The sequence below is a fragment of the Pempheris klunzingeri genome, chromosome 14 (genome assembly GCF_042242105.1).
Source record: "Pempheris klunzingeri isolate RE-2024b chromosome 14, fPemKlu1.hap1, whole genome shotgun sequence".
Lineage (NCBI taxonomy): Eukaryota > Metazoa > Chordata > Actinopteri > Acropomatiformes > Pempheridae > Pempheris > Pempheris klunzingeri.
In genome coordinates this window covers 15,041,690-15,061,646 of record NC_092025.1, presented here as the reverse complement: position 1 = coordinate 15,061,646, position 19,957 = coordinate 15,041,690, and the positions used below count along the sequence as shown (strand labels likewise).

Sequence of the window (19,957 nt, the reverse complement as noted above, 5' to 3'; positions counted from 1 at the left end):
TGATTCCAGTCTTGATTCCTGTGGAACAGCAATCAGACAAGGGCCTGAATGCAATACGGCAGAATTCCCTTTTGTACAAGTTCTCTTTTTGATCGTCAGGCTTCAGGGCCTCCTCTGTGTTCCTCTGCGCTCCCCATTTGCCTCCGCTCCCAGGGGATCATGGGAGAATCAGCAGCCACCTCTCTGGCTGTTCTGCATATTTCCTGAGTCCTGTACAGCAACTCATGCATCTTCCTCAGCTACTGTAGGGAATAAATGAAAGAGTGGTGACTGCCTCTGTGACTGAGTGAATGAATGAGGGAGTCGGTAGGAGAAACGTACCTGTTCATCGTTCTCAAAGATTAGTCTTTCCTTCTCTGTGTCGATAGCAGCCAGCGGCATAGGAAGATCGCTCGCCTCTTTGTGCTTCTCACGTAAACTAAAACCCATATTCACACCCACATACGCACAAAGAAGAACACAATCTGTGTGAACATCTGTCTCTGTCATCACTGAAATATATCTGACATCAGTGAGCACATGTGCTGTATAACTCTATATTTGAATCTGGGCTCTATTTTTACATATGGGTGCAAAAAACTAGTAAGAGCAAAAACTTTTGGAACTGGTCAAGATCACTTCACCATAAACTCGACGAACAAGCTACACTGGCTGCCACTGACAGGTTCAGAGTCAGTGTCTGATGACATTACAGAAGGGACAGAGATACAGAGACAGACCTGTAAGATCATTTTTGTTTAACCTGAAATAGGTTCAAACCCACCAGACTCCACTGACAACCATAACAATTTTACACCTCAGTTGCTAGTCTTCCGCTGTCTCGATCAGTAAGGTTGTTTTGTGTTATTGTGTGACTTGTGTTTCAAAAGGTTAGCATGGATTCAACACAATATTTGTGTAACGCACAATAACACAAACATATTGAGTGATTGTAGCAGCAGTAGACCAGCAACACCCATGCTCTGAGTGGTAAAATTAGTGGGTTTTTTTTCAATGGAGTCTTGTGGCTTTGAAAAGAGCAATAGAACGGCTGTTTCTGATACTCAAAAATGACCTTATAGGTCTATCTCTGTAGGGATCCTTGCTGTTATGTTGTCAGACACTTCCAATAACAATCTGACAATCTGTCAGTGGTAAAAACAAGCAATTTCAACGCAATGCAATGTGATTAGGCGCAATTGCACCGTAAGATTACTTTGTAGCCATTACAGCCCATTTGCCGTCTGTTCTCGGCTGCTAGTTGAGTTGATCTACTGGGCCTATTTCAAAAGTTTATGATCTCTATCAGTCATTTTGAAATATGTAAATAAATTCCCAAAATATGTGAAAAATGTTTCCATATATTAAGCTCAAAATCAGAGTTATCCTTTTAAGAGCCTGTATTGTATTTCTAAATGTTATGAAAACAAATCCATTCTCCTCGAAGCAAGAATGTAAGAGTTGTGTTCAAACTGACTCCACTCACCTGCGTTTCCTCTCATGCACCACCATGCGCGTCATATTCTGGATGCACTGGGCTCTGTAGTTTTCGTAGTGTGTCTCCTGCGTTACCTCTTTGAGGTCTTGCATATGGGTCCTCACCAGCATGTTCCTCAGCAGCAGGAAGTCAGAGTGAGTCGGGTCCTCCACTGATGATGCAACAACAACAACACGTTAGTGGACCAGTCAGCAGCAATGTAGAAAACTGATCAGGTGCTAAAACAATGCAATAATAAATCCATTTATAGTCTGGGGAGTAAAAGTGTCTATCCACAGAGAAAACAAGCCATATAATGTGATACATATTATGTATATAAATATCAACAAGTAAAAAAAAAGCCACTGTAAACTAAAAGTTATACATAAATAAAATAGAATATATAACATGAGTGTGTGTTTGTGTGTCATACCTTCCACCACACCCCAGGGATAGACGCGTCCCCTGAACTTGCGACCTTTACTCTCCACCTGAACATTACTCCCAATCACTGTAAACGGGACGCTGTCCTGCAGAGTGAAGCAAAAACAATAAGCACTCCTCGGGCGCGAGACGACACACTTTGACTGTGAGAAATGAATGAGTTAACTGACCAACCTTCAGTATCTGGTCCTGTTTCTTAAAGTCTTCATCCTCGTCTGAGTCACACTCAGGAAACTGGTAGACGTTGATCTCAAACTTCTTGATATCCTCTCTGATCTAGAGGGCACAAACACATTGAAACAATAACGGTTAAGAGAAACAAACAAGGAGAGAAATAAAAGTAAAACTTCTCTTTTGGCATAGATTGGAGATCCTCAATTCCTGAACTCTCTACAATCCATGGAAAGACACTAGACATCAGGTTCAGTTGTACCTTTTGTATAATGCTAATGAGTGAATGTTAGCAAAGCCATTAAGAAACACGAAAACATGATGTATGCTTAACATAAGCGCGTTAGCATTGTCATTGAGAGCATGTTAGCATACAGCCTCACAGAGTCTGCAGCCTGCAGCATGGATGTAGATCTCTGACGTACTCTTTCACATAGATTGGATACCTGGCCATTAATAAAGCAAAGAACCTTGTGGTTTCAGCCATGTGTCTCACTTCAGAGCAGTGGTGTGTGTGTGTGTGTGTGTGTGTGTGTGTGTGTGTGTCTATGATCCCATACCTTCATCTTCTTTTTCCAGACCTCTTCTTGTGTCAGACTGTCAGCTTTGGCCACTAAAGGGACTATGTTGACTTTTTCATGCAGGGCCTTCATACACTCCACATCCAGAGGTCGGAGACTGATGGGAGAAAAACACACATGTATGCATGTGAACAAACACATGCAGGAATATGCGAAAAAGAAACTGAACAGCATTAATGTGAGGCTGTTGCCGGACTGTTGAACTAGTTTATCTTCGTGTGCAGAGGTTAAACATGTAGTCAGTGTACCCGTGTCCAAACGGAGAGATGAAGTAGAGGCAGCAGTGGACTCTGTTGTCCTGCATGTTCCTTCTGTTCAACCCGCTCTCATCTCTGAAGTACTGTTCAAACTGCTGGTCGATGTAGTCCACTATTGGTTTCCAGCTGGTTCAAAAACATAAAATCTCTGAGTAAAAAAACAACCCAGGTGGAGAACAAGACTGCAGGCGCACATTGATGACCTCACCTGTTTGTGTTGTCGACGGCGTCGCCGAGGCCCGGCGTGTCTATGATGGTGAGCCTCAGTTTGATTCCTTTCTCCTCAATGCTAATCGTGTTTTTGACGATGTCAACTGTTTGATCGATCCGTTCTGATAACACATGCATGTGCAAAGTGAGCAAACCTACACAGGCAGCGAGTGTAACAGTGTGTACAAACATGCATAAGAACACACATACACACACACTTCAAGGTCATACGAGTAGTAACAGCATCACATCTTGTCGACCATACATCGACATCGCCATGTAAATCAATCATATAACTAATCTCACCTTGTGCATTTGGAACCTTCCTGTCTTTGTAGAGGTCCGTGAGGAACAAACTGTTGATTAGAGTAGATTTACCGAGGCCAGACTCCCCTACAGACAGAAAGAGACTCTACAAACCTGATTCTTCAAGAAGCAAAACTAAAATGCCTCAACTGCATACACTGTGTACGAATAATTCATTTCAACAAATATAGTCAAAAAACCTTTACCGAACCAGAAAGTAATTCTTCACATAGAAAACAGGATAACTCAACACCACACTCCCACTAGTCAGTCAGATGATTTTTTAAATTAGCACTTCAGAGCAGTAACGTCTGTATGTTTCTTGTTTTTTGTTTTAAGTCCTGCCTGCAATACAACCCCCCTCACAGGGGAGATGTTAAAACACACAAAAGTATCCCAGTTAACAGACGTATGGGAGGACTCACCTGCCACCATGAGCGTAAATGCAAAACCTTTCTTCATCGTCTTTCTATGAACCTGGTTAGGCAATGTGGCAAAACCCACATATTCCTTGTCCTGATCCTGCAGAAAGAAAACACAAACATAATATGTATGTGCATAATGTTAATGAGTAAGGATTTAATAGGTGAACTCAAATTATTAGTTCAAATATCACAGTAAATACTGGGATATTATTGAAATTTTCTTTCCAATACAAGTGTACCATCTCCACTGCCTCCTGGAGCTACAGTGCCCTTTATCTATATATCAAGAGTAAAATGTTCATGCTACAGTAATGACACATTGCAGCATGTAATAGCCTGTCTGGTACAGAAAAAGAGTACAGGTCAGACCAAGTGTCATTGTTGGTGATCAATAACTCTGTCAAACCACCACAGAAATATTCTGATTTCTCCTCACAACCTTCACTATAGTGGCCTGACCTGGACTCAGTACAACCTGACCCTCATCATGACCCATATTCACCAGTCTATGAGTGGCACTGCAAAGCATCATGGGACCAGACCTCACGTTACTTCAGGTGGAGGAGTGGGTGAGCACAAGGGGGCGGGGGAAACTCATAGTCTCTGTCATTGTTATACCTCAGCACGGGTGAACTTTAAAGATGCCATAGGAACTAGTAATGCGTCTTTTCATGGAAACATAGAGAATAAAATAAAAATAATGTTTAGGAAATGTATAAAAGAGACAACCACTGTGGGAACTTCATTACGGGTTTATGCTTTCTGCTACATTTCCTTTCTAACAAGGGGCATTCTCACTTTCATCAATTTAAATAGTCAGAAAGAGTTTATATTTTAGTTATATCTATATGATTGAAAGATTAATTTTTACATTATGGATTTTTCCTCTATCAGTAGATTGTAAAGGGCATTCAGTGGTCTCGATTCATTTTGTGTGTTTGTCACGTTTTTCTGGATTACACTCTTTTTACACATCAACATTTCTTGTGACATTCTGATCAGATGTGATGACTGTTTTATGGTTTTGCTTCTTTTGTTTTTAGGAGTACACCTGTTTATCCATAGAATCTCCTCTATGGGATTAAAAACCATATTTCATAAAATAAACAACACATTTCTTGTTATTTTTCATTTCATTTTAGTGCCATCATACTCAAAAAGAACTACATCACAAACATGAGAACATAACATGCACACGCTTATCATAAAATAAGAGAGGCACACAGACACACACCTCTGGAGAGTCGTAGGGGTCGAAGCGTCCCCAGGGGCTGCGTGGGCGCGAGGTCGGGCTGCTCGGACAGTCCATCGACACCTGAGAGACGAGTTGCCTCCTCAGTGGCAAAGGTTGAACCTCTGCGTTCATGCTCATGCGACGTGGTCTGGGAGGGACCGTCGGAGAGCCTGGAGGTTGGCAGGGGATGGGACGGGGCAGAGGGGGAGTCCCAGGAAGGCTGGGGAGTGTCCCATTGGTTGCTGTCCCAGTTGCCTCTCCATGGTTGACTGGTGCCTGGTGGCTAGGTGTCTGGTGCTGTTCGATAGGCTGAGACATGGGAGGCAGATCCCTCATGGCAAAAGGAAACTGAGTGTCCTCTTGGTCCTCAATGGACAAACTGGAGAACTACAACAAGAAGCAGCAGAGTTACACATGGCTTTATAAGGACAACCAGCCCAAAAACATATGTCAAAAATATAACTCTCTTTTAATCTAAACTACAAGGCAGAAGATCTTTCGTTCCTATTTACTGATCTGCTTGGAAAAATGATAGAACAATACAAACAAAAACTGACTTAAACTGACATTTAAGATAAACAAAAAAATGCAGAATTACAAGAAAAGTGTGTATGGAAATCTTAGGTATTACGCTGAGAAAAATCTTGTCTTTTTCTTCTTTCTTTTGAAATGTTTTATTTTCAAATAATCGGCTGTAGACGAACAAGCCTTGACTGATTTGCTGTCAGTGCAGTAAAATGTCCTTTAAGTCTCAGTCAGGTGAGACAAATCAAGGGACTGGAGAGCTGTGGAAATGTCAAGTGTGCCGCCTGTTGTTCCAGACATCGCTGGACAATGTCGAGTCCAAACTTAAGGACAGAATGAAAAAAGCTAACAGGAACACAGAAACCTTAAAATCTTCGGTTAATTAAGCAATCAGAGGAAACCATGATAGTCGTTTCCTTTTTGAGCCCTTACAATCATTGCAATTACAAAGGATTATTATTAAGACATTTAAAGATTTTGGCAATTCCACTTTGATTTTGAGTCCTTTTACGCTTCCCTGTTTAGAATATAATGTGTTTTTAATCTATGTAGGTATATTATACTCACTATACTCAAATATACTTCAGCAACATTACAGGTATAAAACCACGAACTGGCCTCAGACAGGACCAGGCTCTCTGAGTGCATGACATGATGACCGTGTGTCTTCTGTTGTAGTGGCTGACTACATCCTTTCTTCACTGATTAGCCCAAACCTGTGATCCCATTATACCATTACACGGGCCTTCATCCATCTGTCCAGGCAGAGACGAACAACAGACAGTCTGGAGTCGGAGATTAGTAAACACTACTGTCAAACCGGACAAACTAACAAGACTGAAGCCATAGTTTTAATCATTTTTCAGGATCATCTGTCGGTGTGGAGCTTGTGGATGAAAATACTCATCATGGCTACATGTTTGCCTGTGCATGCTGTGTTTGAATGCCCTCTCTCTCTTTTTCCAACACCTCAGTCCACATCTACTTTGGCTACTTTGCAGGCAGTTTCCCCACAGAGTGACTCTATGCGCTACGTAGAGCAGCTGGGACAGCCCGGCTACAACAAGAGTGCTGCAGGTCTGATCAGGGTTCGTCTGGCCTTCCTCCTACCTGTCACCTCTCATTACCCACAAAGCTTTGCAGCAGGCTTAACCCAGCTTATAATGCTCTGACAGGGAGGGGGGTTGGAGATTTAACTCTTAAACACACACACAAGCTATAAACACAATCAGACTATTCTACAAACGTGTCCTACCTTTTCTGAGAAAGTTGCTTTTTGGAGCAGAGTGGATAAATGAGGGAAATAAGTTCAGTTCATAACAGCTCTAACAGTGAGGTGATAAAAATACAGAAAATAATTTGCAAAAAGTTCACCATGAATACAAGAAAACAAGTGTGATACACAAACATAAATTCCTGCAGGTGTATTATAAACTGTTATAGTGATTTTTTAATTGGTTGAGGAATTTATACTGCAGAAACTGTTGGTTATGTCAATAAATTGGTGATACAGCCTGGTAGTGTACAACTGCAGGTGTTCACTGTTATAGACTTACCTTTCTTATTGGTGCGGAACCTGACGGGAGAGGACATGTGCTCCATGACGCTGCTCCTCAAACTGTCCAAAAATCAGAGGCAGAAAATAGATAAACTACAATGTTAGTGATGCTGAAAGACCAAACTACACAAGCACTAATAAAATGTGATGAGGCATACGTTCTGCATGTGTGAGAGTGTGTGGGTCCATGTATTACACTGAGCTCCGGGTGCAGTCCGCTCAGACCTGCCACTCTGACGTGGTGTTAAGTAGCCTCATGCAGGATAGAGGAACCAGACAGGCTCACAGCTCAGCGATGTGACTTCAACTAGGGTGAAAGAAACACTCAGATCTGTTAGTTAAGTAAAAGTAGTAATACCACACTGCAGAAATAATCTGGTACATGTAAAAATCCCACTTTTAAAATCTTAAAGTTGCTTAAATAAAAGTGATAAAGTATTCTAATTAATGATCATCTGATTATGCAGAATGATCCACTTCAGAAACATATTACTGTATTAGAATTATTGATATAATGTGTAACCTACATCACTTTAGTGCTGCAGCTGATTCTGAAGAGCTAATCTGTTCAAATATATATCACACTTTTTTTATATTTGATAGTAACAATAAAAACCTATATCATAAAAATATGATAAAAATTTGGTGGGGTCAAAAGTACAATATTTATCACTATGATGTGGAGTAGTAGAAGTATAAAGTACTTTGTAGTAATAACGTGCAAATAAATTGCCATTACTGCATCTTTTACTATAAGGGTAAACATGCTCATGAGAAACTTAAGCTAGTTAGTGATGCTAGCCCCATCTCATACACTGCTTGGGAAACAGTCAGGAAAGTCCCAAATAAAACGTTTGAGGAAGCATTTACAAAACAAACTAGGTAGTGCTCATCCTGTAAGTTTTATTCTTGTTAAATCACTAGAAAACTAATAAATCTCACCTTTGTGTTTGGGGCATGATCAAGTTTCGAGGGTGTCAACATTACTGAGATCAAACAATGTAGCATGGAATTACACTGCAACAACCAAATAAAAAGAAATAGGGATACTTTTTAAACCACTCTTTAAGCTTAAGCAACTTCTCTGCTGCGTCCATGTATGCTGAGTATGTTTCAAACACGACGTAACTTTACGATACAGTTATTGTTAGCCTAGCTTAAATGAGCAAACATAGCATTATGCTAGCGGTTTGTAACCTTGGTAACGAAGTGTGTGACTGACAGCCGTAAAATGGCTAATGTTGACGACTAAAACATGCGTTCGAGGAGCTGTTTACCTTTTTTTTTCTCAAATTGTGAGTATTTGCTACGTATGACTGAGACATGGATGCCGAAGCCATGGGTTTTAAAAAGTGTTAATGTACGCTAGCTAAGTTTTGACTGTTGTTTCACAAACATATCATCCATCAGAGCTAGCTAGTTATCGCTAATGATAAACGCTAACATAGCTAACAAGCTAACTGTATGTTGGAGACGCCACGTTTAAGCAACTACAGTTTTGTACACTACATACACCAAAGTATCTGACATTTTTGCAAATTATGTGTATAAAAATGCAAAATTAGGGCAAATAACCTAAGAATTGACAAATAACAGAAAATTGTGGTTCCCTTACATATTGAGCATGATAATGCTGTAACATTAGCACTTGCTGAGGCACAAACAGCTAACCTAGATTGACCAAAGCTACTTTCCTTGCCAAAGATTAGCCTGTCGAGCCAAGAGGAGGTGAGTGTTTGATATCTGGTCCATACATTGGTTTTGTGTTAAGTATTACTTTAAGTTTAATGATGTAACCATTTTTATACTCATAAGTCAATGTGCAATCTAACACCAGGTCACTTGAGCTGCCTCAGACAACAACAATGATAAAGGAGTACATTTGACCAAAGTATGTTGAGTAGTGTGTCATATTATTTTATCATATTAAATACTGATTGAGTCACTTTAATTTCTATTTTTCTTTATTCAGGTAAGTACATTTGAGGTTTTATATGCTCACAGCTCATTGTGTTGTGTTCATGTTTCAGTAGTACATACACAAGGCACCCTCATAAATATTTGACCAATGTAACAGAGCTTAAAGTATAAAGTGGCATGTGTTTCACAGCTTCTGGACAAAGTTGACACTAGAGCCCACTGATGAACTGGTCGGCCAACTTGAGCTTATCACAGAAATACTGACATCATCATATGATGTTGGCAGATAAGTGAAGAGAAACAGTAGTATAGAAATGTCGAAGATGCCTTTGAGGTATTTTAGCAGCAGTGTTGCCATTACACAGTCTGTCCATCAGAGAGCACAAACCTTGGGCAAATTAAGGACTCCTTATTAAAATGTTATACCGTCCAATATACCTGTATTGAATTAATATTCAGCTATGAAATGTCCATTTTAGTATCAACTCCATCCAGAATCATCTGGGGTCCAGTTTAAGTGTGTAAATACTGGTTCACAGAACAATGTTGATGCATTTATTGTGTGCTAGGCAATTGTTATTAAGCTGCATATAGATATTTACTGCTTCTCATGCAAAATATCCCACATCATTAATTTGTGTATTCATTGGTTTTATGCTTCTGCAGGTTTTCCAGTCATCCACGTACAGCTTAATCAATCTTTCAGTAGTCTCTTCGTTGTTTGAAAAGGCACAAATGTCTTCACAAAGTGGTTTGTATGCCTCAGAACTGGGCTTTGTAGATGTGTCCTGTCTTGGCGGTGAGAATAAGCAGTCAGAGAAAAGAGCTGTCCTCTGTAGACTTGTCCCACAGGACTTTGCTTGTCCCTCTGGGCCTGCTAGACTGGCCTAGCTGCGACTTGTTGACCTGCAGCTGTTGCGACAGTTCGTGCTGGGCTTCTGGTTGTCCTGAGGGGTTGTTGTGTTCACAGGCTTCAGACCCATTCTTTGATCCTGTGCTTGTAGACCTGCAACACATCTGTCTTTTGTCTTGTGAGTGGTCATTACATTCTCTGCTCAAACAGGATTTGTTGTGTTCAGTCCTCCTGTCAGAATTGTCATATGTGTGATGCTGTCCGTCTGAATAGGTGTGGTGATTAGACTCTGTGTGATTATATGTGTTGTCCAAACATTGCTTTGGATCGGGGCTAGGCCTTTCTGGTTTTGAACAATGGGTTTGTTCGTGGGAATTAAGGGTCTTGTCCTGGTTGTCAGGGTGGTTCTTGTGGTTGTGATTCTGCCAGAAGGCTTTGCGGAGCTGCTCCAGTTCAGAGAGCAGAGGCAGACCAATGTCCAGGTGCATCAGCAGGTTCTCCAGCCACTCCTCCAGCTTTGTAAAGGAAGGTCTGAAAGAGTGAAAGAGAGTATTAGTTCTGAGGTTGTTGGGCTTTCATGCTCTATTGAAGTAATGCTGTGACTAAATATTTAATTGGCTATTCTCGCAGTATCAGTTTAGTGACAAAATATATAACAGAGGTACTTGGTGTCAGTCTACATGAGCAATATTTACACATACCGTTTATCAGCGTCCATGTCAGAGCAGAGGACAGCGAGTGGCAGGAAGGCCAAGGGGCACTGAGGAGGGTGGTACTGCTGCAGGAAACTGGCTACATTTAGCCCAAAGTCATTTGTCCGGGGAAGGTAGTCAGGGTCGGCACTCACTCTACCTATTATCTTAAGAGTCAGAGACAGATAGCTTTATAAAAAAAGTTGTTTTTTTGTATGAATAATAATGTTACAAGTAGTATGTAGAAATTTACACATTATTTTACTCAGGAATGCCTCAATTACCTCACATATCATGATACCAAAGGAAAAGATGTCCACCCGCTCGTCATAGGTTTTTCCTGAAAGGTACAGAGGAAAAGTTGGAAAATGTGAGCCACATCTTTACTGCCCCGAGCTGGAGATCCAGTGCTCGCCTCAGTGTATTCATATTAGATCTGCTATTAGACCTTAGGGTGATATGAGCTCTTCTACACAGTTTGCATGTATTCCCATAGAGCAACACTTTTGGTATCAACAGACAAGGTGAGGTTAGTCAGTACAGCGTACAAATCTCTCTTAGAATTATTTATACTTGTGACAAACCAGCGTAGTGTACAGCACTCGATCAAAACATTCTCAGCAAATTGTAATTCATTAATATGTGTTTTGTTTAATAAAGAAAGCAATATTTATTGTGGAAATGCAAGTATAATTCACACTTTCATCGTAAGGTCTCACATGACTCCCAAAGTCCTTTCGTCATAATCAGAAATATTGTACCAGTGTCATTTGTATTTATTTAAGTTGGTATGAAGAAGGTAATAAGGCTTACAGTGGAAGTGCCTCCTCTAAAACAGACTTTAGAGAAATGACTGAAGGCTACAAAAGGTGTTAATTAGATTTGACTGTCATCTTTTACTGACAACGTGACCACCAATGTGATCTCATGGGATTGCGTATAAATACTACGCTGCTCTTAAGAGCGTTTTAACACTTCATGTCTATGCAATTTGAGCTTTTCACGTGTCATTTAACGTTGTTATCCATGATAAAGCGTCAAAAATTCCTGTTCTTTATTCGGCGATCAAGTTATCAATAAATCCAGTTCGAAAATAACACTTGCTGAGAGACATTTGAGGTGACTGTCTCAGTTTCTGAAAACGTGGGTGATTTCTAAAAACTATGCGCAAAAACTATGTGGTTATCTTTAATCAACAAAACTATGTGGAAAATACTGTGGCTTGGGTTAAGTTAAGTACCTATGTACACGACTGAAGTTACGTCAGTAAAAAAGCTCATTGTTGACTTTTGGTTTCAAATGGGAAATTAACCCCTGGTCTCGATGTTGACCTGTGCGCATTTTGTTGCTACATTCATATTGTGTTCTCTATGACGTATGCAAGTAAAATTACTATACCATGTCTGCTCCAGTATAAGTCGGTAGACACTAAATGGTGTGAAATGACGCGTGATAGACATTGTGATAACATGGAAAATGACTTAAGGCGTTGGCATGTTATTTGTATGCCATTTAGTGAGACAACACTGCAACTATAGACAGGATTGGAAAAACATACTATCCTCATTTATGGGCCCCTAGAGATAAACGCTCTGCGTCGGTGTCCCCTTGATTCAAAGCTGGACTATAGCTGATAGCCTGGGACCTTGTGCACTCACCGTGGATCATCTCAGGGGCCATCCAGTAGGGGTTTCCTACCACAGTGTACCGTTTCCTCCGGTCAGGCCTGCGGAGCTCTGACAGTCTCCCCTTCGCAGGCCGTTCCAGAGAGGATGTTCTGATCTGATTCCTCTCCTCCATCACCAGCCTGGCTAGTCCAAAATCTGCCACGACAACAGACTGGTTCTAAACAAAGACAGGGAGGCAGAAATGTGAAGAAAGCTTAATGAGGGAGTTATGCTTTGTTTGCTGTATGTGATGGAGCCACTTGTTTACCTCTCTGACCAGGCAGTTGTGTGAATTTAAATCTCGGTGGATAACATTCATGGAGTGTAGGTAGGCCTTAGAGGGAGAAATGTTAAGGAATGAGTAAGGAATGATTTTTGATATTAATCTTTTACTTTTAGAAAACTGAGCAGAGAGACTCACCATTCCAGCTGCAATGTCTTTGGCATAACCCACTCTTGTACTCCAGGGAAAATCCTTGTCCTATAACAAGACTGTGATCAACACAATGTGTCTGTGTACTCATTGACTAACATGAAAACCCATTTTAACTTACCATTTTTATGATGGTCTCTCTGAGAGTTCCTCCTTGGATGTATTCAGAGACAAAGTTTATTCGTTTGTCTTTGTAAAACAGTCCAATGAACTTTAGTACATTGGGATGGTCCAGACAGCGCATCACCTTCACCTGTATAAATTGGGAGGAAATGTGGTTAAACTAATTCCTCCTCATTGTAGCAACATGAAAATGGCACATAAGTAAGATGGTCACCTAGTAACCCTCTATAAGATGGGGTTAATCCTGTGCAAGGGAACATTTCTTACAAACTTACAACCTAACGTGGGCAATTGTAGTGAAAAGCACTCATTCGCCATTAATTAGACCCCTTAGATCTAATATTTAGTCTCCTTAACAATGCGATCACCTGCCGGGTGATGTGTGAGGTTTACTTGCTTTACTCTTACTCTTTAAACATGTAGCTTTTCCTTTTCTGATTACTACTTACCTCCTTTAAGAAAGTCTGCTGTGTCTCTTCGTCAAACCTTATTAACTCTTTCATCACCATCACCTCCCCCGTCTCCTGATGTGTTACCTTAACAGCAACAGGATAATTGCAATGCTGATTAAAATCAATCTTAAAAAGAGCTGTCAAATGTAGGTGTACAGTTGTTTGTGGAGTGCAGTACAGTGTTGTGGTAAGTAACCGCAGCACCTTGACAGCCTGTCCAAAGCAGCCTTTCCCTAGCACCTCTCCATGGATGAGGTCTGAAGGTCTGAAGATGCGGTGGGTCCGATCTCCATGGTCCACTCGAAGAGACTCTGAGCGAACCATGTCTCTCCTTTGAGATAGAAGCGACAGTGCTCCAGGGGGCAGGCGACATTTATCTATACTGCAGCTGCGCCTGAGAAAGAAAAGACAGACTCAGACATGGAGAAAGAAATGAGTAATGAACCAAAGTAAGCAGAGAGTCTGCACTTACAGGATGTGTCTGGATCGCAAACCCGTGGGTCCTGGGTGCTGAGGTGGTGAAAGGCTCATCCTGATTGGTTCATCCGTCTCCTCCCCTGGATTTGGCTCTTCCTCCAGACTCGGGAGTTTGTGAGTTGAAGCAAGTTTGTCACAGACACAGGGGTCAGGACAGCTGATGTCGTCCTGGGGACTGTTTGAGCGGAGGATGTCGTCAGGAGACTGTGGGTTGTGTTCAATGGTCAGCTGCAGCGGTCTGCTTGTGTCCTGGATCACACAGTTTATCTAGAGGAGAGGATATGGTGTTGACTTTTGGTGAAGTACATTTTTTGGTGCAGAACTTTTGTATCCCTCCTCTGGCAGTGAGAGTAATTACACAAACATTGGCAGTGTGTTCTTATGAAGTATGCCGATTATATTAGATTGATTTATTCATTTATTACATGTTCCTCTTTCATCTGGAGCATCACAAACTTTTCTGGGATGCTTCTTATGTTTTTCTGTCATACTCTTAGTAGCTGTATCCTTCTCTGTCGCTATAGTTGCTCCTCACTTTAGCTGTGCTAAACCAATAATAGCTTGTTGACATAAAATGCATCACTACCAGTGCGGCAGTCACCACAGATCCCAGATTTTTGGTGTACTGCGAAATACAGAGAAGTTAATCTAGTAGGCTTAATTATCATTGTGTGAACTCGTCTGGCAAAGGCTTCAATGTAATGGATGCTAATTTATATGTAAAAGTCAGGCAATCTGGCTTTGAATATTTTTTATTTTGTGGATGTCAGGAAGTGTAGCTACTCCTCATTTAGTTATGCTGTTATTGTTGAATGAGTGGCTGGTTAGAGGCCTACCTCGTCTGGGGAGATGTTGCGGACAGGGATGCCGTTGACCTCTAGTACTCGGTCACCAATGTGGACAGAGGACAGCAGGTCAGGGCTGAGAACAGCTGAGTCTAACCTGAGGGAAAATGACAGTGAGTGACTGCATGCAACCCGATTTGGGTTTAGCGTTTAACAAAGTTTAGATTCACTCTTGTTTATGTCTTAGATTTGGAGATTCACCCTGTCACAGTGACAAGAGGCCCTTTCTCTTCACTGAGGTCAGTGGTTACTGTCAATCCTCGTAGGCCGCCTGCGTGTGGAGGAAGAGACACCAGCGCCACCGTGTGGGTACTCTTGGTGAGTGGAGATGTTGACCTCTCAGTTGATTCCACACCTTGACAGAAACAGTGGCCACTGACATAGACAATCAAGACATTAAACATGGGACACCTATCAGCATCAGAAATCCATTAGACAAAAATAATAATACCATTTCAATTTCACCTATGGCTTCAGCTCACTTAACTTGTTGCTTTTAGCTTCAAACTTACCAGTAGAGTTTGGAGCGTTCAACGAGAGTGTAGGTGTCTCCATCTCCAATGAACATTTCACAGCTCATACAAGTGAAGCACTCTGGGTGGTACTTCTGCTCTCCCGCAACCTGTTTGCACAGGGAGGCAGTGTGGTAAAACACAATGCAGAGGCCAAGGGAATAATGTTTTGTGCAGGATGACATTTGGTGGGGTCAGACTTTAGGGGCCAAATGCAGCTCTGAAATATAAAAGTTTGTTTCTTTGCATTCCTGCATCAAGGCTTTAGTGTCCGGATGTTTTCAGAGGATATCCTCTGGTTTGAGAGTTGAAAGAAAAAAAGCTTTACTTTCATACCAGCAGGAAGAGGCAGTGAGGCTTTGAATGTTTAAATAGTTGGTTTGGTATCTGTATGTAAACTAGCTGACCAACTGTCAATCAGTTTGTTACTGACTGAGTTCAAAATGTTTTGTAGTGAATGACAATCAGGAAGCAAGATTATCTGCTGAGGCAGTTTTTGTTTAGTACTGTCTGTTGGGTCTTTAACTGTGATGTGAGTAAATATAATGAAGTGTTTGTCAGCATCGTAAAACGAGCAAAGAGGAATCACTGGTCAGGAAATTAGGCTTTCTTCTTATGTAGTCTAGAGGTCCATGTGCAGCAAATATTAGGGCCTGCACAGACGTGAATGATGTGCATTTGTAATAACACACTAGCATTTAATAAATGTAGTGTTTTATAAGAAGAATTCCCTTTAATTATTTTTTAATTTAATTATCATGATATCAAAGGATGAAACTTTGGTATTTTTAAACCTGAGCCCCATTTTTTTTTACCTATTTTGGGTTGTAAATGACAGATAAAAATGATGACTGGTAAAAAAAAACTTGTGGAATTAGTCCAGTAGATTCAGTCGGCAGCTGTGAACAGGCTGCATTGTTAATAGGCTACAATGATTGTAATGTAATCCTCTGGAGTAAATGTGCCCCATCAAAACACGTCCCCTAAAAGTGTTTTTTTCCACTGACAGGCTCAGATGAGACTCAAAGAGTCTGACAGCATTACAGAAAGGATCCTTACAGAGGCAGACCTATAAGATCCCTTTTGATCCTTGGTAACCAGAAACAGCTGTTATATCTCTCTCTTCAAAGCCACCAGACTCCATTAACAAACGCAGTAATTTTACCTTGCAGAACATGGGAGTTGATGTGATACCGCTGCCTTGATTGGTTAGTTTGTGTTATTGTGTGTTACACAAATATTGTGAAGGATCCGAACTAACCCTTTAAAACACAAGTCAAAAAAGACACAAACAAACTAACCTAATTAAATGGATCTTACAGGTCTGTCTCTGTAGGGATCCTTTCTATATTCTTGTCAGACACTTAGACTAACAATCTGAGCCTGCCAATTGCAAAATTGAGCACTTTTAGTGGATGTACTTTGACGGTGAATTTGCCCCAAAGGATTAAATTACAGTCATCGCAGCTTGTTCGCCACCTGTTTAAGCTGGTGATTTACTGTAAAAATAGGGCCCAAGTTTAAAGATACCGGAGTTATCCTGATTTTTTTTTTTCTTATTTTCAGTGATTGTCATGTTACCATAATGAGTCCTGTTGTGATGGTCTCCTTGCAGCCGTGGCAGTGCTCCCCATAACGGGCCCAGTAGTGCTTCTTACAGTACAGCTGTCCCTCTCTTTCATAGTACCAGTGAGACAGGATACAGCCACATTCACAACACCTTAAGAAAAGAGAAAAAAACAAGACAAATTGCAGATTAAGTTCTATATTCAGGCTGTAAGACAATAGACACTTCAGAGGTGTGTTTGAGCAAAGTAATGTGAGCCTTATCTGTGATGGAACACATGAGACTTGCGAGGAAAGTCGACCTGCTAGATCGTGACACACGGGATCAGGTAGAACACTTCCAGGTCAGTTTGACCATACATTATCGTCTTCAGTTTAGCCTAATTTTTCAGTTTTCTATGTCACTGATACTGAACTCCTTTTCCCTCTTGACATGTTTGACCCTGCATGATGATGATTTTATTAGTCACAGAGCTGAGGCTGAGACATGGAGCTCCTGCTGTCTCTCCAGCTCAGGCCTGGAGGAAATAAAGTAAACTTCACCGCAGGGATGTTGTTGAAATGATGCATTATAGATCTTGATCTGCTGATGTCTTCGTGACATTGAGCTCATTCAGCCGGGTGCCAAACTAATATTTCTTCTTACAAAAGGATTACTCATGTAGTGTCTCTGGTCAGTCACATGTCGTCCCTAAAACACTGTAACTTGATCTTATTTTCCCATGGGCACACCCACTCAAAGATTGCAAAAGAGAACGAAACAGACATTACAACAGTTAAACCACTAAATATTTTGTTCCTTAAATACAGCCACTTCATCTGCAAACAGAAACTTTCAGTGGCATCCTGGCTTAAACTGAATAACAAGAGTAATACCTAGTATGCACAATAAAAACCTGCTTCCTTATCTCTCCGGCACTACAATCAGAGTGGGAGGTGATTTCCTGGACAGAGCACAGCTCCATGCTTCCTCTCTCCCAACTGTAAAGGCCATGCTGTACAATAGGAAATGAAAAGGTTGCCTTACTATTGTGGATGAAGTCATTTTGGAGAGGAAGACTCAACTTTCCTCCACTGTAAGAGATACCTAATGGCAACGTTTGACTGTAATCAGTCATATTATTTTATTTTATTTACAGCTTTCCTTGGAAAGTAGTTAATTGTGCCATCAGTGCAGTCTTCCATCGTGTAACACAACTTTAAATGGTGAGAGGCAGGATCATGCTTCTCTTAAACAGTTGCACTAATCAGTCATTGCTGAGTTGTTTTTTATTGTGCATACCAGACCTATAGCATACCCAGTTGTTCCTGATACCCACTGTTGTTGCTGTATGTAATATCTTGTATAATTTTTCATGATAAAAACGCAAGTGCTTTCATTGGGAATAGGATCACGTTTTATGCCATTTGTTAATAGCGAATAGCAGTATGGACAGCTATGATTATTACTTGATAGATACCATAAATGTGATAAGGAATATTCAGTAAAGTAAATAAAGAAATCTCTTGTCATCACAAATACTCTGTATGCTGGAGACATAGTACACTATGGGAAGTCCTGTTAGAGATCTGTTAGACCTGCCTGTAATTCGTTACTGAGGAAATAATTGGGTAATAAAAACATCAGACAGCTGCAGATTTATTTTTGACCTCCTGTCTTTGTTATTATGCTGCTGGCAGCGGATGTGGATCCTTTATGCTTCACATCTGTGATTCTGGTCTGAACATCTGGTTGCGGGTTGAAAAAACAACAACCTGGAATCAGCCTAGACATATATCCAGAGAATTTGACCTCTCTCTTGTTTGCTACTGCCGTCCATCTCCTTACATTTCTATATTTCTCCACCTGAGAGCTCCCCCCTCATCTGGCTCGTGCTGTGTCTTACTCCTACCTTCAGCCATTCATAAACCTCCTCTCTGTTCTAAGATCTGTTCCTGTGTCACTAAAAGTGGAGCTGTGGACACACGAGCACCTGGTGAACATACACAAACATGTCAGGACAGTAACCTTGGTCAAATGTGAAGAATCTGGTGACGTATTGTCCTGAAATGGTTTCCTTTATGTCCTGTCTGTGTCGCCCTGGGGGATTTCCTTTGAAAAACAGCAGCTCTTGATAGGAAAAGTTTGTCTTTTATCTAATTGTATTGTGTTGGGTGTTACAGGGGTATTGTCCCAATAGTTTTAGGTAACAAAAAAAACGTAGCTATGGATTATATTGTAGACTGCTTAGAATCCTGGCAAGGCAATTACTTTATTTGTTATTTTTTTATTAATGTTATAGTCTCATAAACTATTTATACACACAGTTGATGTGAAAGTAGACAGAGTGTCAAAGCACAACTCACTGTGTGTAAGGTTTGAGGAAGTATACAGCTATTGAGCTTCAACTTGTTTAGATTCTCTTCCTCTTGCTTTCGTTCAGTCTCATTTTCTTTCTCTCCTTTCTCTCACCCTCACTAGGACACACGCATCTACACAGTTAATCTATCCAGTTAATGACCGCAGCTCCTACCGTCCTTTCATTCCCCTCCGAAACCTCTGGTCCCGCCGTGACATTCTGTCCCGTCAGTTCACCAATAGACAACTGTCACTCAGAAAGAAGAAGCTTCTTAACCGCATGTGTTAATGAGCGGCAGAACGTAGTCAGCCCTGAGTGTTAGCAGGCGTTGTCTGTTTTTCTCTCTCTCTCTCTCTCCCTCTCTGCCTCTCTCTCTCTGTCCAAGCGCTCAGAGGCTTCCTGTGCATATGAGCTCCCTCTGTAATGTGCAGAGTAGCTGTGTGAGAAAAAACTCTGACCTTCTGACACCAGCTGGCCACTCTCCCTCTGCTGGCTGCCGAGAAACAGACATATCCCGGTATAGAAGTCGTGCTCCACCGTCCCTCTCCTGTTACTCCCAGTATGTAGACCTCTGCAAGATACAGTTACACTCCTCTGCAGAGTCCACACAAGTGGTGTGAGAGTCTGCGTGCTTTGAAATGAGCTCTGTTCCCATCAGCACAGGCATAATCTCTTTATGGACGCCCCAATTACTGCACTGTCCTGACCCCACAGTAAAGCACTCTATTCATCGCACACAACGAACAAAGAGCGAAAATTCATTTAAAGCACAAGAATGGGGAGCAGCTCAGATTTAGAAGAAGGAAACCATTAATACTATTCAGCATGAAGTTTGGATACTCACAGATTACCCATGTGGGTGCAACTCTGCTGCTGTTTAGATAGCTTGAAGAGCATAAGACACTGTAGTA

General features: G+C 41.2%; 2 protein-coding genes and 1 pseudogene across 3 annotated transcripts in view; all 3 read right to left on the bottom strand.

Moving 5' to 3' along the window:
• The window catches only part of abhd11 (abhydrolase domain containing 11), a 179,492-nt gene that overhangs the window by 73,157 nt on the left and 86,378 nt on the right, over nt 1–19,957 (bottom strand). The gene's annotated exons all lie outside the window — the stretch shown is intronic.
• Nucleotides 169–7,211, bottom strand: LOC139212694 (septin-5-like; annotated as a pseudogene).
• Nucleotides 9,114–19,336, bottom strand: LOC139213145 (LIM domain kinase 1-like). Of its 2 annotated transcripts, XM_070843778.1 has the most exons (15): nt 19,221–19,336; nt 16,723–16,861; nt 15,142–15,251; nt 14,831–15,004; nt 14,621–14,726; nt 13,780–14,051; nt 13,512–13,701; nt 13,305–13,391; nt 12,854–12,985; nt 12,721–12,780; nt 12,568–12,633; nt 12,291–12,477; nt 10,917–10,972; nt 10,642–10,799; nt 9,114–10,471 (listed from the first exon to the last, which is right to left on the bottom strand). In XM_070843778.1, exons 1-15 carry the CDS (start codon nt 19,262–19,264, stop codon nt 9,901–9,903), a joined length of 2,352 nt encoding a protein of 783 aa, XP_070699879.1. In that variant the 5' UTR covers nt 19,265–19,336; the 3' UTR covers nt 9,114–9,900. The 2 variants fall into 2 exon arrangements, with proteins under 2 accessions (XP_070699879.1, XP_070699880.1); XM_070843779.1 differs by lacking the exons at nt 16,723–16,861; nt 19,221–19,336 and having other exon boundaries at nt 14,831–14,984; nt 15,142–15,245.